Raw genomic sequence first — 26,417 nt, 5'->3', positions numbered from 1 at the left:
TTTTTTTTCTTGTTATACAGTACATTTCCGTCCTCACTGTCCCTGTATTTTATCTGTATTCTTATGTTTAAGATCTGCATGTTCAATGATTGTTTTTTCTTTAAACAAACAAAAACAACTATGAATGTGTAAACATGCCTGGAGAAGCCACTTGCAAGCCCCTGGAGGGTTTTTAGGCTTTCTCCTTCACATTTTTATTGACCTTGTCATTGTGTATCATTTCCGAAATATTTTTGTATTTGATAATAAACAAACAATCCACATTGTTGCTGACAGGTTTTACCGTAATGATTTGCGTTCATGGATTAATTTAAAACAAAATCTAAATCACCACTGAAAATGTTTGTATGACCAAGTCCTAATGTGAAACAGCATGAATGGATGAATGGAATTAACACAATTATGTAAAATGATGATGTTATAGTAATGTTTCAGCTGTTCTATATTATAGGCCTACTGCCAACCAGGTGAAGAACAGATGGAGACTTTTAGAATAATATCGAAGACTATAAAGCTTATAAGGAAGACGAGTGCATTTAACACCACAGGGGTCCACAGGGGTCCATCTCCTTATCTAAGTAGTTTCTAAAAAAGTAAAAAAAAAAAAAAAAAAGCTTTAGCTTGCGTATCTGCCATTTTTGAATGCAAAAATCTACACAGATTCTATGCTCTGCTTAAGATCCTTAAGTATTTGTATACCAAATACTGAGGATTTTACTTTGATGGTAAGATCGAGTGTCAGCCTGGATTCACAACCGGTCTGACTGGATTTACAATAGAGAGCATAATCTTTGCTCACTGCTGGGAACTGAGTAGAGTGAGTAATCACAGGCAGATATATTTAGCTGAATGTCACAACATCTACGACATTATCGTAAAGGTACTAAGCACCCTGTTTAGGTACATACTGTCACGGTGGCAGAATGACTGAACCCAAATGCAGAGCAGTATAAAAAACTATTTATTAAATCAGAAGCCATTTTAGCTTACAAACAAAGTAAAAAATGCAACTTGCAAGCAGTAACTCAGGAGAGCCAAACTGTTCAAAACTACAAAGGGGAAACTAGGAAGTCCAAAAGGTCAAACTAACCAAAAGAACAAAACATAGGAAGTCAAAAACCTTAGGAGAACGAGAAAAATCCAGGTACAGTAGATCACAGGAAAACACCAACATGGAGCACCTGACAATGGATTATGTTCTGACAGTGTGAGTGTGGGATGAGTCCAGTCTTATAGTGAGCAGGTTGATTGTGGAAGTGTTCACAGGTTTGTATTGTGGGCATGGCCCTGCTGGGCTGGGGATGGAGTGGGAACAGGTGTGTGACAATGACTGAGGGTAGGAATGGAGAGTGGGAGTGGCTGACAGGGAGACATGGTATGCAGACCATGACACATACTTTATGTGAATACGTACGCTCGGAAGCTCCAATACAATTTAAACATGATACAACAACCTAAAACACTCAATAAACAATACACACAAGGAGTGGCGTATGCAGGAATGACATTTTAGGGAGGCAAACATATGCGGACCCCCCGCCGCGGGAGGTCTGCGATTGGAAATTACACTTTGCTCGCGTTGTCAGGCTGTACTAACTTCATTTGCAGCCGACTTTTCAAATACATTTTGAGGTTGCACTATCAGAAACAATAAACAGGTTTTCAAAGAGATTGTTCCTGCCAGGCGAGTACAGGTGATGGTGCACTCAGGCCCCCACACCGGGCACCCCATGAGACAAAGCCTTGCCATGCATTTGCATTCCTACGGGTGAGGGTCGCACTACGCGGAACGGGCAAGGAGCCAATCCGCCGACCGCTAATAGTTCTCGGATTTGGTGATTTTCCGCTCTTGTTTTTAAGTGTGCCTGTCTGGCTGACTGGCTGGGTACCTGGGTCTGAGCACGGAAATTACATTTGGTTGGTTTTCAACACCAAGTGTCACTGTCATTTCTCGACCGTTTCGGTCGCGGGCGGCTCGCCAGAACCGGCTCTATTGTAAATACGCCTCTCAACACAAGGCAAGAATGTCAGTTAAAGAAAGTGTAGTGCAAAGTAAGGAGAGTTATTACACAGTCACGTTTCACTGTTAAATCAAAAGTTAGATTACAAAAACAAACAATGTCAAAAATGTATGTGGTTTGAAAGCCTGGTGAAGGTGAACATCACTGGAACGGCAGGTGTCTCGTCTATATCATTGACGATATGCTGTAACACACAGAGACAGGTAGAGAGGTGAAAGCAACCACTAAAGCTTGTAGATCTGGACACTGGGGGTTCATGTGGTTAAATGTAATGTCTGAAGATAAAGCCTACAGTAATGTACGTACCTTCATTTAGTGGCACCTCCACCAGTCCAGCTGTGGAAAGTTAACGTGAAAAGTTCAGAGATGTAGCTTAAAGTTATAACACAGATAACTCTTTGAATTACAACTGTATGCTAAATTATTCTACTCATGACAAAGGACTCATTCAAATTCATATTAGTTTATTTTCTTTCTTTCTTTCTTTGTGTTCATAGTCTCACCAGACGTGTTCCTCTTGTAGCAGATAAATCCAGCAATGAGAACCATCAGTCCCGCTAGCAGGCCAGCTGTTCCCATCCCTATCTTAACCTTCTGGGACTCAGTCATACCTGTAGGATTTGACGACGACAACAACAACACAGTCAATAAACAACTAACATTTCAGACCACATCTGTTTGTGATTTGCAAACATCAATCACACAAGATATACACGCTTTGGCTTACATACGACAGGTTATGTTTGAGCAAACTGCATGTTATTATATAACATTACATTATACAGTTAATTCTACATTATGTACAATGCGACTAATATCAAGACTAGAAAAGTGCTTCTTCTAAGTGCATACAGTATCTCCGCCAGGCTGGGTTGCCTAGCCAAGGCACTGTCTGTAAGCCATAGGTTGTGAACATGTGAGGAAGTTGGAAAGATAGCATGTGTACAGTATGAAAACGGTGTAACTTCACTTTGTGGCACCCTCTACGGCCAGAAGTAGGATCTATAAAGGTCTAAAGGATTTAGAACAGCAGTTGTAATATATGTACATTAGTTAGTAGCAGTACTAAGTTGGCACCTCGACAGAGTGCATTTCTAGTTATTATTATTATTAATAATAATAATTACCCCAGTCATTTAACATGGGCTTCCGGAGGCTGGCGTGCTCTACCTTACAGGTGATCTTTTCTCCAAATACGGGCGTGAACTCCAGGTAAGCGTGAGTGTGGTACAACCAGTTCTTATCGGGCAGTACTTCCGTGAAGCTCACGTGCGAGGTCACTTCCTGTCCGTTCCTCAGCCATGTGACTCGGATGGTTTTGGGGTAGAAGTGGTGAACGCTGCACACCAGCTGGCCAGAATGATTGCTGCTGCTGTCTGGACTTTCTGACCTCAGTCTGACCTTGGGCGGCACTAGGTGACACACACACACACACACACACACACACACACACACACACACACACACACACACACACACACACACACACACACACACACATAGTAAGATGTGTAAGATGCCTGAGGGCAGTCTTACTGGTGTGTTGACGGCAGACTGCTGGGCGAGTGCTGGCGCTTTGGCATGGGGGAGTCAGATCAACATGGAATGAATTCTGTACTGGCCATATAAGGAGCATGTCTTTATGCGTTTGTCTACTCATTCTGTATGTCCATGACATGGCAAAAATACAATTTTGACAAAATGTCCACCACAAGCCAAACATGGCGATGACTCCTGGCCAAACCTCGGGTGAAATATGAAAACAAAATAACAAAAATACAGTTGACCCAATACATCTTAGTTGACTGTTTGACCTCGCTGATAATAAGATAAAAGATAAGCGAGGTGAGGAGTGCTGGTGGCACATTTCGCACTGATTAAATGATATTTCAGCTGCCCCCGGACAGTATTTCAGTATTTTGCATTGCATTTTGTGCCGAGGGCTACAGCCCTTAAAGCCCATGCATTAGGTTGGCTGTATGTCAGTACTCGGCTCATATACCCACCAGTAACTTTGAGTGCATCATACCCAGCAGATACACGGCTGAAACAGCTTTTGTTGCTATTTTTTCTCTGCTGTTCCATGATGGCAGTGTTCTTGTTACCGTCCTCCGCGATGCGCTTGGTGTCCTTCGTGTAGCCAGTGAACTTGCCCGTGGCGCTGCTGTACTGCACTATCAGCATCTTGTTGAAGAAGTACCTCTCCAGGTACAGAGCATCACTGCCGTTTCTGGCAGAGAACTGGCAGTGCACAACGACATGACCGAACAGACCATCTGCAGGTTGACAGACAGTGATGTTCAAAGGTTGGATTTCAACTTGTTCTCACTTCTCCTTTTTGTATACACTATAGTCTTGCAGATGTTTTCCTTTTTAAATATTAAAGCGCATACATCAATAAATTAGTTACTTCATTAAATTATATTATATCATATCACCACCTCATTCCGGCCAATCACTTTCGTCTTCAATGTTTGTGTGTGCACAAACCCTCAAAGCTAAATATATACATGCACTAAAACATGAAACTCTAGAACATGCACTAAAAAGCCTCCACCAGACCATCAGAATACTCTGAGGCGGGTTAACGCTAGACTGAATGGGTGAGGGCAGGGGAAGCGCTGGTTTTGCTTCACTCTCAACGGAATGCTTTTAACTACACACTTCATAAATGGAGGCGCTTTCTCTAATAACAACCTAAAACATGAACCTTGGTTGAAAAAAAATAAAGTTGTCCTTTAACACTCTAATTACCACCTGTTCCTCACTGACAAACTCATTAGAGACTGCCGACTCATGTAAACCTATTTCAAACTGTGTGAGTCAACTATAGAATAGAGTCCATTTAAGGCATGACCATCTCTTGTTACTCCTGAATCTCTGTACACTCCTGAAAGTATAAAATGTGTGGAACAATGTGTGAAAAGGAGTGCTGAGGGAAGCTCTGGAGGGAGACACTAGTCTCTCTCCGGTGTGATGACATATTATACAATAAAATAAAGGAGTTCGAATCCTGATGGTTGAGTCCTGCATGCTTCTTCCTGATGTTGTTTACTTACTAATAGTAATATCAAAAGCTGCCAGAACAATATGCATTAGGCCATGGACCCCAATTTGGTCCTCATAGCTTAGTTTTTATTTAGTTTTCGTCTGTGAAAAAATACATTTGTCATAGTTTTAGTCGACAAAATTAACAACTGGTGTTGTTACCTTACCTTTGGACCACGGGTAGTCCTCGGACCTGACATTGACAAACATTGAACAGGGTTATCCCCCCTTTTTTTTAATTGCACATACCGCACACAGGATGCACAGACGAGTTTTCCAACTTTTGTTCTGGTCTCAAATGTAGATTCAGCCTAATACGCATGCACTGCCTAACTGAACACAACGCACTTACGGTATAACACACACACACATTGTTTTTAAATAAACACTTCTCCACTCAACTCACCTACTGCAGTCAGAGACAGGAGCAGCCAGAGAACAGAGCAGACCCATTTAAGCACAGCCATGATTTAACCAGGAATGAGGAAACATTCTGCAGTCACTGGCACTTTATATGGGGAGGCATACTATGGTCATGACATGACAGCACACCTAGCCATTAATAGAAGATTTGAGACATTCACAAATTTCACACCCTATAGTGTTGGGAGGACACCTACTGGATGACAACAGTTCAGATGTTCCCAACCACTGGTACACAGAGGAGAGGAGTCTCCCAAACAAGGGGAAAAAAGACAAAAGTGGAATGAAATATTTATATTACTACAGGTAATTCTTCTGACCAAAATATAGGCTCTCCAGCCATGCTGAAATGAGCATGACAGCACACCTAGCCGATTTGAGAATGGATTAATCACATTAGAAATATCATCAGTTGTGCTGATTAGTCAGTTTTGTCAGAGCAGCAGCATTATTGGCTTAGGATTAGCACAAAACAATTCAAATAATATTAGATTTAGATTTAGAATTTAGAATTAGATTTTCCTGTGGTAATAGCTGAATAGGATGGGGCAGGTCTACACTCCTGTATTATCGTCAGTTATTGTGGTGGTACATGGACAGCCAAATATTTTCTGAGGTGATACTTGGTATAATAATAATAATAAAAAAAACTTTCATGACATGAAATGCAGCTCAAAGTGCTTTACAGAGCAATGGAGAAAGAAAGAAACGAAAAGCATAAACATATTCAAATAATAAATAATTAAAAATAAAAACCCCTGCAATAGTTCACCCGGAGCGGTCGAAATTCGAAAATTCGAATCCTGGGTATAGGACAGAAAAGTGATGGATTCCAGCTTTTGAGCATTTTGACAACAATGAATACATTTAATGTTAACTTAGAGATGTGATCATCTGTAATTCCTCCATTTATGGTGTCTGACTGGTTTTGTTTTTCAGCACCACCCTGTGGTGGACAGCAGACAGCAGACAAAGTGACAAAGGAATCGTTGTCAAAACATTTACTTGTCATGGGGGCATTGTATTTGTGTTAGCATTTTCTGTAATCTGGCTGCATGTACAGTATATGGCAATCTCAGTGTAGAGGGAAAAACTGCACTTTCCAAAAGAGTAAAAGTCCAAACTAAAACCTTATAGGGGGTAATGCAGACCGCTGGGATTTCTCTTCGCAATGCTGTAAATGTGCAATTTTATGCTCCGTTGTCGTGTTCTGAAAATAGCAGATCTACAAGCTCAAAGTCGTCGTACAGCTTCCGAAGTTCCTCCTCCACATCACAGCACCTCTGATGGTTGACACACACGGCCACTCTTGACCAGGAGGAACATTCCCCCTGCTGCGGCCAGAGTGCCCAGAGTCAGTCCCACTGCACAGACCACATCCGCTGCAGAACTGGCCTTCACCACCTGCTCAGGTTCTGAGTCTGCAACAAATGACACCAGAGACACAACAAAACTATCAAAGATTTAGCTGAGGAACACCTGGAGACCCTTCAAGAATCCCTGTGGTTCTCCGCGCACCCCACTTTGAAACCCACTGGTTTAGAATAGATACACAAGAAAGAATAATATAAGTGTACAACAACATTAGTTGAATTTGAGTCACTCCCTTTAGTTCTGCAGGTCTAAACTCTACATAAACCCATGATAATTTAACTTTGGTAGAATGTTGTGCATGCAGGCTTGTACGGTTATCTGGGTATAGCCGTATGAGTCCAAATATTGTATATCACCTTTTTTCTGCCAAAGTTCTCCTTTATCCACAATGTTGCTGTAACAGACTTTTTACCTAAAACTTCCACTTCCTTGTTTAATGTGGAATTTCCCCTGTGCCATTATACAGTAGTATAAATTTAAGTAGAGTTCAAAAGTATAATTTCCTGTTAAATTTAAATATCCATTGATGCTTCTTCTTCTTTTTGTGTCTTTGAAGCACATGGTTAGATAACAGTTTCCCATTTCTTTCCCATTTCTTTACGCTTATTAAACATCTGCATCACTTAATTTTCAAGGAGTCTACACAATTAGAGAATGTAGTATAATTGTTATTTTGATCAACGTTTTGGCTGTTATCTCTCACAACCATTCAATTCAATTCAATTCAATTCAATTCAATTCAATTCAATTCAATTCAATTCAATTCAATTCAATTCAATTCAATTCAATTCAATTCAATGTTTATAAGTTCATACGTTTACATTGCCAAAGCAAAAGGCAAGCAACCAAGTACAATCAAACAATATCACACGTGATTCATGCTTGCCGTGATTCATGTTGCAGCGTTCAGACTATATAATGAATTGCATTTTTAATGAATTGCATTTTTATAGCGCTTTTCCGAGTGCTCAAAGCGCTTTACAATGGTTCATTCATTCATACATTGGGAGGTGAAGCGGCGAACAGTCGACGCCTGCTTCCTCACTTCCCACATTCACACACCAATGGTGGCAAGCTCACACGGTTCAGTGTCTTGCCCAAGGACACTTCGACATGTGGACAGGAGGAGCCGGGATTCGAACCGCCGACCCAGGGATCATTGGACGACCTGCTCTACCTCCTGAGCCACAGCCGCCCAAATCAATGGGTTTTATCTCCCATTGACTTAGAGGCACTAGAGGCAGCCAATCATGAAAAAGTGTCCACTAGGTCCTCACTAGTCTCAACACATTGACAGTATAAACAGGTTGTACCTGGCAAAAAATCTAAATCAAAATGTGCACTGGTATACTGACCCCAGAACCTGACAGTGGGCTGGTCCAGGGCAGGGTGCGTCACACTGCAGCTGTACTCGTCTCCCTCGTGGGGAATGAAGTCCAGTGAGGATAACTGGTGGAAGGTTCCATCCTCATCAGGGTAGTAGCGGCTCAGAGACGCTCCGCTCACCACCTCACCGTTCCTGCTCCAGCTGACCTGCAGTGGTGGAGGACAAGTACGTTTACTTGATAATTTGTATTTTTGGATACTTAAGACTTTCACCTCGGTACTTTGGTCCGACGTACTAACAGAACGAAAGGCAATAGTCCCATGGCAACCTGCCATGGGTTCGTTTTAACCTGCCACGCATGTCACGGGAGCCAAGGCCAAGGGTGAGTTCTAACCTGCCATTCATGTCGGGAGCCACGGGTGAGTTTTAACCGGCCACGGGTTAGTTGTAACCGGCCACAGGTTAGTTGTAACCGGCCACGGGTTGGTTGTAACCGGCCACGGGTTAGTTGTAGCCGGCCACGCATGTCAGGAGCCACGGACAGTGTTGTCGGACTAGTGCCTGTCAGACTGTTAGTATGTCTAACCAACGTATGCACCCCATCAGTACACTACCCATGCGTAGCCAGACAATATCACCCTGGGGCAATTTATATTGCAAAGGCAGAAAAGTCTGGTTACGTGAGGCTATAGTAGGCTACTACACTACTACACTACAGGAGAGACTAGATTTCTGAATAGTCTTTTGAATAGTTTGCATTTTACTAACATAAGCCCTTATTGGCCCCCCACACAAGCCCTTACTGGGCCCCCCACACAAGTCCCTTATTGGCCCCCACATAAGCTCTTATTGGCCCCCACATAAGCTCTTTTTGGCCCCCACATAAGCTCTTATTGCCCCCCACATAAGGCCTTATTGGCCCCCACATAAGCTCTTATTGGCCCCCCACATAAGCCCTTATTGGCCCCCCACATAAGCCCTTATTGTCCCCCACATAAGCTCTTATTGGCCCCCCACATAAGCCCTTGTTGGCCCCCCACATAAGCTCTTATTGCCCCCCACATAAGCTCTTATTGCCCCCCACATAAGCTCTTATTGGCCCCCCACATAAGCCCTTATTGTCCCCCACATAAGCTCTTATTGGCCCCCCACATAAGCCCTTGTTGGCCCCCCACATAAGCTCTTATTGCCCCCCACATAAGCTCTTATTGCCCCCCACATAAGCTCTTATTGGCCCCCCACATAAGCCCTTGTTGGCCACATTGACCACACATCCACCACATGCCCATTTGTGGACTGACTTTTATTTATACTGGATCTCTGGTCCGCTAGTCTCTCAAGACAGACTGTTGACTGCAGGGATTGCTGTTTTCCCGTTATTTGCCGATGGGATTCTCAGATTGGTCCCTTACTAACATTTCAGTCTAGTTTTATTTGTTGATGAAATTGTCAATATATTTAGTCTTAGTTTTAGTAATCATAGTTTAGTTTTCATTTAGTTTCCATTTAGTTTATGTCAGTGAAAAAAGTTAGTCGACGAACATTTTTCGTCATACTATTAGACGAAATCAACACAGGCAAGACGTGAGAAAAGTACAAGTACCACAGACGAAAAACAGTCTAAGTCCAAATTTCATTCTGACCCCTCCACGAAAAGGCCTCGTTGTCCTGAACCCTTATCAATCATTTATACATTATGGATCAATACTGTGGACTTAGACTGTTTTTCGTCTGTGGCATTCAATTATTAACCTCTTCATTTTAGTCCTATTTCAAATATAGCTATTTTCACTATTATTGATATATGTTACAGTTTCTGGAACATCTTTTATTTTTTTAAATACTGCAATACGGCATTGTGAGCTTCAAGACTTTGCAAAAATGTTTAAAATAATAGCAGATGTGCGCTCGTTGTGCCGCACTGCAAGGTTGTGCATCTGCTGTTTTTAATAGAATGTCGCAGTTCTACCCACTTTCAGAACGACGAGGGCACCAGAAGATAATGTACCACTAATTTTTCCATACGTTTCAAAAAGTATGGACAATGGGAAATTCTCTTCCGGTGCCCTCGAAACGGGCCCCGGACGCTCTATAACCAACGCAAAATGCTTTCCCGGTTTTAATTCAAAATAAATCTTTCACTTGTAGTTGAGGTCATGTTTGACCAGGAGTACTTGGGTTGGGTAGGCCTACTGACCTCGATGGATGGAGGGTAGAAGTGTCTGACGTAGCAGATGAGTGTGTTCTCCACCCCCAGCTCCTCGTCCTCAGATGCGTACAGGAAACTGTCAGGAGCTTCTGTTGGGTGCAGAAACGGGTCCCAAAATGTATATGTGCAGTAGGTATAGTGACTTATTTTGGTAAAAACAGAAAATAAGTGTTAATATTCTGATAGTAATCATTGCTGGAGTGTTCATTGGTCTTCCCCAGTACAATATTGAGGTACTTTTATTTTACTGGAGTCTGGAGGATTTCCAATTGTATCGAAGCTTACACTGCATCGTGATGCGACACATTATCATTTTGAACTCGTGAAATGGGATATTCTGCATAATGAGTACTTTCTATACTTTTGGTACTCAAGTCAGTTGTGATTACTGTACTTTTACAGTATTTGTAACGGAGTAGTTTCTACATTGCAGTATTGATACTTTTACTTACAGTAAGTAACAAATGTGAGTACTTTTTCCACCACAGCTCTTTGGTAAACAAAAAGATGTCAAATACCAAATGTATCTAATCAGAGATAACTCATTCAAGATACAGCATAAACCAGTGACATTGGAAGTGATGATACAAAGGATGTGTGTGTGTATGTGTGTGTGTGTGTGTGTGTGTGTGTGTGTGTGTGTGTGTGTGTGTGTGTGTGTGTGTGCGCGTGCATGCGTGCGTTTGTGTGCGTGCACGTATATATGTACAGTATGCATAACATGGCGAGACATGGCCAAAGCATTTCCGGTGGTCCCCAGGTGTTGAGAACGCCTGCTTTACCTTGTTCTTCGAGTGGATTCTTCTCCACGTTTGTCATCGCTGACAGAACATCGTGACACACTCTCTTGTGCTTCCCAGCATTGACAAACATGTGTTTATCGTCGAAGATTGAGGGTACCATGGTGTCAATGAATAGGGGAAAGGTGAACACGAGCTCTCCTCTCTGGAAGTCCACGTAAAATGTCTCGTCGCCGTCAACGGTCAACTCTATCTCAGTGCTGTTCACAAAGCAGCCCACCAAATACTGAACATCGTGGCTAACTGAAAAAAAAAACAAAAAAAAACAATGTTACATTAATTAGTAGAAAATGTATGCATTGATACGTTCCATGGTTGGTCATTAAAGGGGAATTTCACTATCACTAATTCAACACTTCTGGGCTTATTTCCATGTCAACTCAGACATTGTTTTAGTCTCTTGATCCAATACCTAGTCCTTGTCCTGAGGGTTAAGTTACTTAGGGGGTTGAGTCTAGTATGGTCGAATCAGAGCTTATGAGGCAACTTCGGTTGCCAGCTCCTTGAGTTTGAGTTGAGTTTGAGTTTGAATCTTTATTTCGGTCATTTTTACAAAACAGATAAACAAAAATAGGTGTAAGCAATTTACATTACTTAGTCAACGCAGTGACTAGTTCTGACCGAAAAGGTATGGGCTGAAGCATGGCATAAAGCTTATTTTGCCCACCTTTTTATATAATACAAATAATAATAATAATAATAGTCTGTGATCAATTTATTATCACAGTAGCATCATTTATGAAAACACAAATGGAAAAAAAAGAGTAATATCATAGAAATATTACTAAAAACAGAAAACGAAAAAGAAATAACAAAAGTAAACAGGATGTTGATTTACATTTGTCATTACATACTATAATATAATATATAATAATATAGATATGAATATAAATATAAACATAAATATAATTATATATAGATTTCTAAATATAACCATACTTATCTAAATGTCTATACATGAAAATGTATACATATTTGTTTTTGTTTTCTTTTTACAAATATATACAGCCAAGCACCCATTCAACCGTTTTCTCATTTTGTTTGTTCTGCTGCTATATATGTATCAATTATCTTTGCTTTAAATAATTTCTTATATGTTTGTATTGACCTAGACAATTTAAGCTCGTTATCCAATTGGTTACACAGTTTCACTCCTATCACAGTTATACATCTCCCCATGGTGTTTGTCCTTGCCTTTGTTGTTTTAAACATAGCTGTTCCCCTGAGGTCATATTTGCCCTCTCTTGGCTTGAACAGCTCCTGCATGCAGCTTGGAAGTGAGTTATTATGAGCCTTGTAAATTATTGCAGTGGAGTTGAGGTTGACTAAATCTTGCAGTTTCAGTGTACGGTTTTCAATAAAGAGTGGGTTTGTTGGTGCATGATAGTCAGACAAATTTACAATTCTAATAGCTTTTTTTTGTAGCATAAAGATGGGATGAACTATGGTTTTATAAGTGTTTCCCCACACTTCCACACAATATGTTAAATTTGGCAGTAGTAGGGATCTACAGAGTTTGGAGTGATTTTTTGCAAGTGTACGGCCAGGGACCCAGTGAGCCTCGACCTTCTGACCCTATCTCTCCTTCAGCCCGGGGATCTGAGTGGTAGATTGATGGTCCTATGAGGGCGTGTTCGCCGTTCAAGGACGGGATCAGCCCGGGAGGTTGTTCTCTCTCTCGTGATAGCTAAGGGAGTGTATGAACAACTCTCAATGTGTATTCAGAGCAAATAGCTGATCTAAAATAACTGGAGGTTATGCAATAACCGTGGTTATTTAATCAGCATTTGCGAAGAATATGCCATGTTTGTCCTTCTCGCTTGTGTTAGCAGAAGAAAAGGTTAATCTGGGTGAGTGCGTGGAGGCGTGGCCCCGTCTTATGTACCGGGTGCTGGCGTCATCACGCACTAAAGCCCAAGACCTAAAAGGGGTCTTGTGAGTTTATGAAACGTTTTTTTTCTGTATTATAGATAGTCAGAGAGGACTCTCAATGCGTATTCTTCGCAAATGATGATTAAATAACCACGGTTATTGCATATTAAACCTCCAGTTTTCTTCACTAGAGGACAGTTCTTATCATAGAGAGCAGTTAATGTGGTCAAAAAAGTGAATAATTCACAACCTCAACGTAAATGTTATTCCAGTCTTGGTTATATAACTCTCTTTTAAAAGACTGAACTGCCTTTAGTGTTTTTATTCTATTCAATATTTGAATTTTTGTATCCTTGTTGGTTCTGATACCGCCCTTAGTGACAAAGACTGGTCAGTTGCATCATTAATAATTATTCCACTTACTATTTTCCTATCAATAACGTTAGTAAAGAGTGTAGCACTATGCATTGTTCTAGTGGGTCTTGTGATGGTGGGATACAAGCTCCTACTGTACATGGAATTAATAAACTCTGTGGTTGTATTATTCTCAGAAAGTATATAGATATTAGTGTCCCCACAGACAGAGACCATCTTCTTATTATTTTATCATACATCTCCATTAGCACATCTCTAAACGTTTCATTGGAAGACCCCGGTGTTCTATAGACACAACTTATCAATGCATTTTTTTTATTTGAATTTTCAATTTCTACAGTAATACATTCCATGATATTATCTACTACTACCATTGACATTTTACTTACATATTTAATTCGATAGCTTTTTATCAATATATAGCATAACTCCCCACCCTTTTTATGAGTCCTAGTATTAAGAAATATCTCATATCCCTCAAATTATATAACATATACTGCAAGCCAGCTCTCAGAGATTTCTGTGAATTTCTCTCCCAGTTGTGTTAAACACCGTTTTAAAAGTTTGCGTTCATACTCCTGCAGTTCAAATGGATTGATACTGGTCCTTCCATATTATCCTATAAACATATTGGCCAACGTTTAATTATTTTCATCATCGTCATTATTCATTTGTGGCAAGATTACTTACTTTGAGAAGTGACGTAGCCGATTGTGAAAGTCAGTGAGATGAAGAGGAGGATGGTGGTGGTAGGATTCTTCATCTCTCTCGGCAGTAAGGTGGCTCACATGCAGACATCAGACACTACTGGAGTCATTCAACAGCACTTGTATTGACTTTACTTCCTCCTTCTCACCAATGAGTCACAGTCTTGCCATTCAACTCCTTTGATTGCCTTTGTATTATAGGGAGCAAAGTACAAAACTGATTCATAGTTAATGGAAAAAAGCAATAAAACTGGGACTTTACGGGAGGATGGTGGCGGTAGGATTCCTCATCTCTCGACTCACAGTCATCAGAGACACAAACGGCATGAATGGATGGAGCCCTCCACACTATATAAAGCTGCTTTTATCCCTTAATTGTTTAACTTATTGTATCTTAATGCATTTCTCCATATTGCTTGCTTGTTTTATCCTGTATCATTACTTATTGTTGTTTACTTACTTTACACGTTTATTTGGTCGGGACAGTGTATATTGATGAACATTACATTAGAAATGCAGTGTAAATATACCAGATTTAGCAAAACTTGCTAATTTCCATCTGCAGTCCCCAGACATCAAACAATACAAACAGGACTGACATACAGGACATAGCATACAAATACCTAGTAAGAATAAGAAACAAGAAACATATTACATTACATTGTTTTTCCATGTTGTGGATTGCTTTATTCTCTGTGAAGCACTTTGTAACTTCATTTCGAAAGGTGCTATATGTACTAATTTTAACGACCAGGGCTGCAACATGTCCTCATGCACCATGTTGCCCCAACACACCATGTTGCCCCAACACCACCACCAAACCGTCATGTGTTGACTAGCTTCCCACCTAGCCACACCCATCAACATCCCAGCCCTAGCCTCAACTACGGTTTCCACCCCGGCCTTTTCACCCTCCCAGACAATTTGACTTAAGATCCTTAAGACACTCCATCTTTGATGGTAAGATAGAGTGTCAGCCTGGCAGGATGCCAACCGTCAGGCCGTTCTGACACTGGGAACAGAGCAGGGTGAACGGGGAAAAAAACAACCCCGCTGATGATAATCACGGTGCAGATATATATAGCTGAATGTCCCAAATGACATCTGACAATACTGTAAGACATTATCGTACAGGTGCTAAGCACCCTGGAAAACGTCAACCTTAGATTTCAGATTCACTTTATTGTCACTTTTAGATGCACTGTTTTTTTTTTTTTTTTGAAGGGACAGACAGTAGGCTGACAGGAAACGGGAGAGAGATGGGGGGATGACATGCAGTAAAGGCCGTGTCGGGTCCGGGAGTCGAACCCGCGGCACACTGCGACTGGATTACCAGTCCGGTGCCCAGACCGTTACGCTACGGCCTGGGCCTAGATGCACTGTTTTAAGGTACATACTGCACATGTGAATATGTATGCTCGGAAAAACATTACACAACAACCTAAATGAATACACACAAGCAGTGGCGTATGCAGGGATGATATTTTAGGGAGCAAAATACGCAGACCCCCCCCCTCGGGAGGTCTGCGAAAGGCAATTACACATTATAGCGTTGTCGGGCTGTACAAACTTAATTTGCATCCGACTTTTCAAATGCATTTTCAGAAACACTAAACGGGGATTGTTCCTGCCAGGCGAGTACAGGTGAGGGTGCACTCAGACCCCCACACCGGGCACCCCATGAGACAAAGCCATGCATTTGCATTCCTACGGGTGAGGCCGACCACTAATAGTTCTCGGTTTGGTGATTTACCTCTCTTGTTTTTCTTAGTTAGTTAGGCAGTTGGGGAGGCAGCCTGCCTTAATTGGCTCTATTGTAAATACGCCTCTGAGCACAAGGCAATAATGTCAGTTAAAGAAAATGTATAGTACGGAGAGTCACAGACTAGTCACTTTTTACTGTTAAATCACAAGTTAGATTACAAAAATAAACAATGTCAAAAATGCATGTGGTTTGAAAGCCTGGTGAAGGTGAACATCACTGTGGAACGGCAGGTGTCTCGTCTCTCATTGACGATGCTGTAACACACACAGAGACAGGTATAGAGAGGTGAAAGGAACCACTAATCTATAATGCATTGTGAGCTTGTAGATCTGGACACTGGGGGTTCATGTGGTTAAATGGGGAACAGACCCACATTCCGAAACACCGCCATTCAGAAACACCGCCATTCAGAAACCCGGTTAGGGTTAGGGTTCTGAATGGCAGTGTTTCTGAATGGCGGTGTGTAACCGGTTAAATGTAATGTTTGAAGATAAAGGCTACAGTAATGTACGTACCTTCACTTAGTGTTTGCACACCTGCGCCAGTCCAGCGGTGGAAAGTTAACATGGAAAATTCAGAACACATAAGTCAGAACACATAAGTCTTTCAATTACAACTGTATACTAATTATTCTACTCATGACAAACACTCATTGAATTCTAACAAATTCATATTAGGTTATTTTCTTTCTTTCTTTCTTTCTTTCTTTGTGTTCATAGTCTCACCAGACGTGTTCCTCTTGTAGCAGATGGATCCAGCAATGAGAACCATCAGTCCCGCTAGCAGGCCAGCTATTCCCATCCCTATCTTAACCTTCTGGGACACAGTCATACCTGTAGGATTTGACGACGACGACAACAACACAGTCAATAAACAACTAACATTTCAGACCACATCTGTTTGTGATCTGCAAACATCAATCACACAAAATAACTGTGAAATGGCTTACATATGACAGGTTATGTTTGAGCAAAGTAGCAAACTATGTTATACCATATAACATTATGCAGTTCATTCTACAGTATGTTACAATGCCACTAATATCAAGACTAGAAAACTGCTTCTTCTAAATGCCCTATCTCTGCCAGGCTGAGTTGCCTTGTCAAGGCTGTGTACTGTAAGGGCCGATTCATACACTACATACGCTGTTTCGGCGCTGTAGTGCCGAAATGATTTCGTCTCGTCAGAAATTTTCAGTAGCACCGATGAGCCGACTTTAGGGAGGGAGGGCAGAATCCATTTGTACCGGCCGGCCAATGGGCAGGTGCGATGGGTCGGCCGTTTTTCTTTTGGTACCGGCCGATGGGCCGGCCGGTGCGATAGGTCGGCCGGTCCGTGGAAAGGTCGGTCGGTCGTTTGATATGTCGGCCGGTCCGTGGATAGGTCGGCCGGTCCGTGGGTAGGTCGGCCGGTCCGTGGGTAGGTCGGCCGGTCTGTGGGTGGGTCGGCCGGCCGAAAAAAAAGAAACAAAAATATTTTTTCTTTTTTTGGTACCGGCCCATGGGCCGGCCGGTGCGATAGGTCGGCTGGTCAGTGGGTAGGTCGGCCGGTCCGTGGGTGGGTCGGCCGGCCGAAAAAAAAAAAAAAAGTTCTTTTTTTTGTAACTCTGTCATTTCTCTACCGTTTTGGACGGGGGTGGGCTCATTTGAATCGTGTCGCCCCCCTGGGGGCGTCTTTGGGGGTCTCAAGGTTTGGGGACCCCCAGGGACCCCCAAATGGTAACTCTGTCATTCCTCTACCGTTTTGGACGGGGGTGGGCTCATTTGAATCGTGTCGCCCCCCTGGGGGCGTCTTTGGGGGTCTCAAGGTTCGGGGTCCCCCAGGGACCCCCAAATGGTAACTCTGTCATTCCTGGGGGTCCCCGAACCTTGAGACCCCAAAGACGCCCCCAGGGGGGCGACACGATTCAAATGAGCCCACCCCGTCCAAAACGGTAGAGGAATGACAGAGTTACCATTTGGGGGTCCCTGGGGGTCCCCGAACCTTGAGACCCCCAAAGACGCCCTCAGGGGGGCAACACGATTCAAATGAGCCCACCCCCGACCTACCCACGGACCGGCCGACCTATCCACGGACCGGCCGACATATCAAACGACCGGCCGACCTATCCACGGACCGGCCGACCTATCGCACCGGCCGGCTCATAGGCCGGTACAAATGGATTCTGCCCTTGCTGGCTTTAGGACGGTACCCGCCCCCCCCGAACCTCAAATGACGTCACATTGTAGGCTCTACAGCGCCGAACCGACTTTTATTCGGCTCTAAAATAGGAGTATGAATCGGCCCTTAGTCATAGGTTGTGGTCGTGTGAGGAAACTGGAAAGACAGCATGTGTGTGAAAACGGTGCAACTTCACTTATTTGTGGCAGTGGCACCCTCTATGAGTCTACGGCCAGAACTGAAAGCGGTTTTGGAGGAGAGCTCTATTCGGTATTTAAGTCCGACGTCATGTTGTATAGTCTTACATTACGCCCGGGTCCAAGTGGCACCAGCTCCCGTCCGCTTCTCATTGTAAATGGCAATATCTAAACGTGTGAATCTTTTTACAATTACGTTATTTTTCAGGGTTGAAATGGGTCTTAATGCTTCCAACTCGCGTAGAATTATTAATGTTTTGTCCATGACAAGGAAAATATATGATGTGGAGACAATAAAGACTATTATTGTCATTATTATTGAAGGTGGTAACAGTCCATTTGCTCAGTACAATATTTCGGGGGCATATTTAGAATGTGTGCAGGGTTGAGTATGTTGAATCTAGTTTGCGTTAATACGATCTTAATGGAGGATTTAGTTGGCACAATGAAATAAAATGCCGATAGTATTCAGTGTGGGGCAGACGGCCTGTCACAGCCAGATTTGGGAGACCAGTAGTTTTGTTGTTGCAAGGAAAGCGGTAAAATGAGACTTTCATGGTTGTTTTCATCTGAGATTTAGTCAGACGGAGGGACACAGTATAACTCTATATGGGGACACAAAAGCGACACAAAAGTAGGACCCGGAAGTATCTCTGGAGGGGGGCGCTTACGTCACGGCTAAAATACTGAATAGACAAATTCGCGGATTGTAATTGTAGACAACATAACAGCATGCAATAAGAATCACATTATAAGATATGACAGACATTGAAGGGAAAATTTACATCATATGTAAACGAGCAAATCAGCCAACCAATCACATGTTGGTGGGAGCGCTTGGCCAATAAGGGACCACCTTATGTAGCAACGTCAAATGTCCACTAACATAAATTGGACAGAGGTTGAAGCAAAGGGTCAAAAGACCAATTGTTCAAGCGTTACGGAATTTCCAAATCACTTAATGATCTGAAGGACAAGACCAAGACAGGGCTAAAAAGGTTTATTGCAAAAACACGATTTTTAGGGGATATATCCCCCCGACACATGATCACAGGGGTAACGTGACATTGTAATAGGCTGTAGTAAGCGACTGTGGCAACCACACTTTGCAATTTTTCAAAATTGCACAGTGTGGTTGTGGTTATTATTATTATTATTAATTGAGAGAGCATGTGACATCACGTGACATGTCTGGGGCCAGCATATGTTATGATGTCATATGCTGGCACAAAGCTGACCGTGCAGGTATGTTTTCCGTCATGCTACGAAGCATACAGTATGTCCCATGAAGATATGTACCAATGTCCCTTAGAATGCATATGATATGATGTCATATGCTATGCTGGCCCCGGACATACGGAAGCAGACCGCGCAGGTATGTTTTCCGCAGATGTCCCGTGACGTGAAGATTATGTACCAATGCCAGGGTATAATTGGTTTACGATGGTGACGTAATGATATGTTTCAGTGTCAGGGACATACGCATCAAACCACCCGAGTAACCACATTATACCACTAATCACTCAGAAATTACATATACACATATAATATATGTGTATATGTAATATTATAGACATATGAGCATATGACGTGATTAATATATGTAACAATGTCAGGGTATAATTGGTTATCGGTGGTGACGTAACGATGACATGTTTCAGTGTCGGGTGGGCTAAAGGTAATTCCCCTATGTATACATGTATGTAATCTGACACCACTGCCATAACAGGCAGAAGTAATCATTACCATACTTCAAAATACTACTTTTTCTCCTCCAAACGCAAGGTACGTAGCAAATAGCTAAACCTAATAATTCAATATTGTAAACATTCTTTCATAGAGAGGCTGAGATCTACAGTACTTGCACGCTCTTCTTGCGCACAAGTAGGCCATTTATGGCCTACTTGTGTGCAACAAGCAAGTAGTCACTCGACAGAGTGCAGTTCTAGTTATTATTACCATTATCCCAATCAGTTAACATGGGCTGCTGGAGGCTGACGTGCTCTACCTTACAGGTGATCTTTTCTCCAATTACGGGCATGTACTCCAGGTAAGCGTGAGTGTGGTACAACCAGTTCCCATCAGACAATACTTCCGTGAAGCTCACGTTCGAGGTCACTTCCTGTCCGTTCCTCAGCCATGTGACTCGAATGGATTTGGGCCAGAAGCGGTGAACGCTGCACACCAGCTGGCCAGAATGATTGCTGCTGCTGTTTAGACCTTTTGACCTCAGTCTGATGTTGGGCGGCACTAGGTGACACACACACACACACACACACACACACACACACACACACACACACACACACACACACACACACACACACACACACACACACACACACACACACACACACACACACACACACACACACACACACACACACACACACACACACACACACAGTACAGAAATGTGTCCGTGGCAAGACTTGGCCTCATCCGTGGTGTTGTTTTTACACACCAATAACACCATTATAATGCAATGATATACATTTTGATCATAAGACCCAATTCACTGAATGTCAGTCTCCAGGTAAATTCCAATACCCAAATTCTCGGCTCACTCCCACTCGGTCACTCCAGTATGGCAAATTATGGTGAAATTGGTGACCTGCTGAAATATGTTACCATCTTGTGGACTTCACACAACTACATGGAGGTCTTTAAATATGTGGCCTGAATACCGCTAGGTTGAACTCTGCTAATGAACAAACTGCAATGATTTTCATTCGGACACTGACATTATGTGATGTCTGCAAGATTTTCACATATTTCAGCAGGTCACCAATTTCACCGTAACACCACCATGCTGGAGTGAGCGAGTGGCCGAGATGTGGGGTTTTGGAATTTGGCTTATGACACATTAGGAGTCACCTAGGTCAGCGGTTCTCAAGCATTTTCTTTTCAAGGACACCCATAACCCATACAGACAGGTCTGTAATGGTCATTTTAGGGCTAGCTCTTTATGTGTTTGTCTACTCATTTTGTATAGGCTACACACGTGCGTGTCTACGAACGTGCATGCAAATGCATGTGCATGTGTGCGCTCACGTGTCTTATGGGGCGTCCCCCCCACTTCAAAAAGTTGCACTATACAACACTGTGTCCATGCCATGGCAAAAATATAATTTTGACAAAATGTCCACCACAAACCAACATGGTGATGACCCCTGGCCAAACCTCAGTCTGAATTACGAATACGAATAACAAAAAATAGGCCTACATTTCAGTTGACTGAAAGTTGACTTGACTGTTTGACCTCGAGGTGAGGACTCTGAGGAGTGCTGTGGCACATTTCGGCACTGATTAAATGATATTTCAGCAGCCCCCGGACAGTATTTCAGTATTTGCACATTTTGAGCCAAGGGCTACAGCCCTTAAAGCCTGTGCATTAAGCCAGGCCTGTTGGCTGTACTCGGCTCATATACCCACCAGTAACTTTTAGTGCATCATAAACAGCAGGTACTCGGCTGAAACAGGAGTTGTTGCTATCTTTTCTCTGCTTTTCCATGATGTCAGGGTCCTTGTTAGCGTCCTCCGCGTAGCGCTTGGTTTCCTTCGTGTAGCCAGTGAACTTGCCCGTGGCGCTGCTGTACCCCGCTACCAGCATCTTGTTGAAGTAGACCTTCTCCAGGTACAGAGCATCACTGCCGTCTCTGGCAGAGAACTGGCAGTGCACAACGCCATGAGCGAACAGACCATCTGCAGGGTGACAGACAGTGATGTTCAATGGTTGGATTTCAACTTCAACTCATTCCGGCCACTCACCTTCGTCTTCAATGTTTGTGTGTGCACAAACCCTCAAATCTAAATAAATAATAAGAACATGCAATAAAAAGCCTCCACCAGACCATCAGAATGCTCTGAGGCGTTTTAATGCTAGACTGAATGGGTGAGGGAGGGGGAAGTGCTGGTTTTATTTCACTCTCAACGGAATGCTTTTAACACGCACTTCATAAATGGAGGTGCTTGGTGCGCCGACAGCAAGGCCTGAGAATCAAGCCTGAGTGCCAGATAGCCCCTATGGACAGCCCGTGTCAAGCCGCCAATGACCTGAATGCTGTGACACATGCGCCGCGCTATCCAAGTCGGAAAGCCATTGTGGAAGGAATATTAGGTCAGTGTGAATCTCAAAGTTGTTCATGGACCCAGTTCGATATGCATTAGGCCATGGACCCCAATTTGGTCCTCATAGCTTAGTTTGTACAGTATTTGGTTTTCACATACCGCACACAGGATGCAGTCAAACAAAACAAGTGCTCCCCTGTCCTCGCTCTGAAATCTTTGTCAAAAAAGGTTTTGAAACATGATTCCAGAACAAGAGAGACAAGAGTAGGAAGTGAAAGGTGATACTTCTCTCGTCTGCAACAAGTTTTAACGCACAGTGACCTTTAAGAGGTCCCCCCCTTGTGTGTGTGTGTGTGTGTGTGTGTGTGTGCCTAATACGCATGCACTGCCTAATTGAACATGCATACTTATGAGACAGACACACTGTACACACACAGACAGACAAGTGTGTGTGTCATAATGATCATAATGATACAAAATAAACTCTGAAATGTCACATTTTTTTTTAAATAAACACTTCTCAATCTCCACTCAACTCACCTACTGCAGTCAGAGACAGGAGCAGCCAGAGAACAGAGCAGACGCATTTAAGCACAGCCATGATTTATCCAGGAATGGAGGGATGAGGAAACATTCTGCAGTCACTGGCACAGTGGCACTCCTTCTAGACTTTGGCGTTCGACGGTGGGCGTGCACCAGGAAAGCTACAAGCTGTGATTTGATTACTATACAACACAAACAACAGATTATGTTTCTATGAATTGAATACACAGGATCCCCAATGGAAACAAGCCATAGTGCTTTCTTGGGTTAAATCCTTTTAGCATTGAATTTTGAAACCGTACTTTCCCCCCCCCTTTTTTCTCCCTGGTCTTACATTGAGACGTTCACAAATTTCACACCCTAGTGTTGGGAGGACACCTACTGGATGACAAGTAGTATTGCCTGAAGTACAACAGTTCAGAGGTTCCCAACCACTGGTATGCAGAGGAGTCTCCTCAAACAAGGGGGGAAAAGACAAAAGTGGAATGAAATATTTATATTACTACAGGTAATTCTTCTGACCAAGCAATTGGTTAAAATAGGCTCTCCAGCCATGCTGAAATGAGCATAACAGTAGCCTATAGCCGTTAATAGAAGATTTGAGAATGGATTAATCACATTAGAAATATCATCAGTTGTGTTGATTAGTGATTAGACAGTTTCGTCAGAGCAGCAGCATTATTGGCTTAGGATTGGAACAAGCAGAACAATTCAAGAATAAATTACATTTTCCTCCTTTGGTAGCTGAATAGGATGGGGCAGGCCTACGCTCCTGTAGTAACGTCAGTTGGTTTGTACTTGTACAGCCAAATATTTTCTGAGGTGGTACTTTGTATAAAAAGGTTGAAAACCCCTGCAATAGTTCGGTCGAATCCCGGGTAAATATCATTTTGACAACAATTAGTAAATTGAATGTTAACTTAATTAGAGATGTGTTTAGTTGAGCTGTGTGGCTCATCATCTGTCATTTATGGTGTCTGACTGGTTTTGTTTTTCAGCACCGCCCAGTGGTGGACAGATAGCAGACAAAGTGACAAAGGAATGGTTGTCAAAACATTTTCTTGTCATTTTCTTGGCCTACCTAGTCTACTTAAACTATTTAGCTTTAGTCTAGTTTTAGCTAAACAAAAATAAACACTGGCGTAAAAGGAACAGAAACATAATTGCCCAGACTCTTCTTCAACAAAGTTGGCGAATCTTTGTTTTGTACTTATACATACAAATGTATGGTACAAAACACAGAAGTCCTTGGCTTCAACCAGAAACCTAACCTCTGACAAGCTACCCACCCTATAGCTACCCTTTGTTGAGTGAACTACTGCCACAAGCAAGGAAAGAGCCTCACTTCACTGAAACTGATGAAAAGTCGAATGAAGAGGGGAGTCCAAAGACAACCCGAACCGGCCAAACACGGCCAGCCCCGTGAATCAGTGGCAGCCCTAATACACTTTTCTGGTCCTCCTCTGACTGAAGACGTGAGTTCTCTCCACACACCACTGCAGTACGTCCGCTGGTTTGTCTGAAGACATGATTGACTCTCCGACAACAAACACAAAATTGTGTACCTAGCCTTCAAACAACAGGAACATGGAAAAGTAGTAGAAAAGGAATAGAGCAAATGATGGGCATGCACCTGAAGATGGGCCTTGCCTTGTACAAATGAATAGATGCCAAATGTACTGGGAAGCCGCCACACGGCACACCCCTGTAGCTGATGTGATGCCACGCAACATATTTCAGTTTTTGTTGACCTCGTTACATGATAGTTGACAACTTGACAGTGCCAGAGAGGGAAAAGGACAAACTCTGTATTGTGTGTGTTTATTGTAATTAGGATTCTTTGGTACATTCAAAATTGTACTGTTTTTCATTTTGTTGTTCTTAATACAATCACAATTCTTAAAAATATGGCTTATTGATGTTATTATTCATATGAATAATAACATCAATGGAAATATCCTAAAAAAACAGGGTTGTATTATAATCGGGGACTATAGACAACTTGACATTCAATGTTCTTTTTTCCACAAATGAGTCATTGAAAAATGGGGGTCTTCTTATAATCAGAGTCGTCTTATATTACTGTATAGGCCTATACTGTTCTGAGGCCAAATAATAAACCATAACCATATAAACCCTTAAGTTGTTTTAGTGAAGTATATAGACATCCGTCATGTTATTCTGACTAAAATGGCCTATAGGAAATTCTGCTACCCAATAGACCCAACGTCGTAATATTACATTTCAATAAAACCTTACACAAACATAAAATAAACACGATATTTTCCTCTCCAAAGTACTCCTACAACACCATCTGAAAGGTTTATTTTATTTTTTATTTTTTTGTAAGTATAAATATATCCGGGTCAGGTTAAGCTATATAGTTAAGATGAATAACACTCAGAATTAAAGCTGAATGGCCTCCATTTCATAAGCTATTCAAAAATAGCAAATCGACAAGCTCACAACATGTCGCAATGTGAGCTTATGGGGTCCCTGACTCCCTGGCACATAATCTTTTCAGATGGGGGTCCGTGGCCTAATATATATCAATTTGGGGGTCTGTGACATTCAAATGTTTGAGAACTACAAATTACAAATGGGCACCTCATTGGCTGCTGCTGTTCAGTATGTCTATTGAACACGGAGGTCACTGTAATTTATGTAGTTACTAGTTATGTTCTGATTAAGCAACATTACAAGAGAGGGTGTGCTTTACCCTGATTATTGGCACACCAGCGATGACCCGAGTTCCACAAGGATCACTGAAGTGCCGATAATCAAGGTAAAGCACACCCTCAAGCAGGGCTGGATTTACAGTAGTATTGGCTGAGAGCTCCCGGGCTAGACAACATTTCAGGGCCCTGCGCGGTGCACAAATTGCCGGGAAAAAAGGGGGTAGTTTGGTTTAATTTTGGGGTACCCACCCCCCCAAAAGAGACAGACAGACAGACACTAGTCGCTCTGCATGGTGGGCTTTAGACTGGACTGGATAAGGCCTAAGCTACCCCACAACACAGTAGGCATTAGGGACTTTAAGCAATGAAGTCATGCTCCGGCGGCAACCAGAAATGGATCAGTGCTCGATAGATAAACCTGCTTGCTGTCGCAGGCCTTCCTACTATGGCAGGAACTAGCCTTCCACGTAGTGACTACAACGTCTGTGATTTTAGTACTTTGGACGCGTTTGTATTTATGAGCTCTGCTAATTACACTTTAGTCTAAATTAATTCACTGAACATTTCACAAACTGTCAAAAAGTAACATCTTACAATCTTACCAGATCATGTTGCCTTCAAAACGTTTCAGTAGCCTTCTACACATAGCCTATTCGTCATAATCAGTTGATCAACTGTTAGCTTTGGGAAGCAAAAAGGGGTGGGAACCCGTCGCTGACCGTTTGCTTAACGATTTTGACTGCTACGGCGATTGCTTCATCCGCCTAGCGGAGCCGTCCCGGAAACAGTCATTGCTTAAACTCCCTACTGTCAGTGCAGACAGCAGAGCAGAAGCTCTCAATGTTTT

At 42.5% G+C, this 26,417-nt stretch overlaps 2 protein-coding genes across 3 annotated transcripts; both read right to left on the bottom strand.

Moving 5' to 3' along the window:
- Window positions 1–1,417: 1,417 nt before the first annotated feature.
- Window positions 1,418–26,188, bottom strand: LOC310875370 (rano class II histocompatibility antigen, A beta chain-like). 2 transcript variants are annotated; one of them, XM_083788576.1, is made up of 7 exons: window positions 26,173–26,188; window positions 22,890–23,074; window positions 21,714–21,983; window positions 20,238–20,528; window positions 2,525–2,632; window positions 2,328–2,357; window positions 1,418–2,205 (listed from the first exon to the last, which is right to left on the bottom strand). In XM_083788576.1, the coding sequence occupies exons 2-7, from the start codon at window positions 22,948–22,950 to the stop codon at window positions 2,192–2,194; spliced, it is 774 nt and encodes a 257-aa protein (XP_083644702.1). In that variant the 5' UTR covers window positions 22,951–23,074; window positions 26,173–26,188; the 3' UTR covers window positions 1,418–2,191. The 2 variants fall into 2 exon arrangements, with proteins under 2 accessions (XP_083644702.1, XP_083644701.1); XM_083788575.1 differs by lacking the exons at window positions 1,418–2,205; window positions 2,328–2,357; window positions 2,525–2,632 and adding exons at window positions 16,029–16,175; window positions 16,437–16,457; window positions 16,647–16,754.
- LOC310875373 (H-2 class II histocompatibility antigen, A-U alpha chain-like) lies at window positions 6,593–14,496 on the bottom strand. Its single transcript, XM_083788580.1, has 6 exons — window positions 14,460–14,496; window positions 14,140–14,344; window positions 11,185–11,445; window positions 10,391–10,491; window positions 8,222–8,399; window positions 6,593–6,913 (listed from the first exon to the last, which is right to left on the bottom strand). Exons 2-6 carry the CDS (start codon window positions 14,210–14,212, stop codon window positions 6,765–6,767), a joined length of 762 nt encoding a protein of 253 aa, XP_083644706.1. The 5' UTR covers window positions 14,213–14,344; window positions 14,460–14,496; the 3' UTR covers window positions 6,593–6,764.
- Window positions 26,189–26,417: the final 229 nt, after the last annotated feature.

This window comes from Protomyctophum parallelum (assembly GCF_964188405.1).
Source record: "Protomyctophum parallelum genome assembly, chromosome: 18".
Lineage (NCBI taxonomy): Eukaryota > Metazoa > Chordata > Actinopteri > Myctophiformes > Myctophidae > Protomyctophum > Protomyctophum parallelum.
Note: the sequence above shows the minus strand (reverse complement) of the source record. Positions and strands in the feature narration are given on the sequence as shown.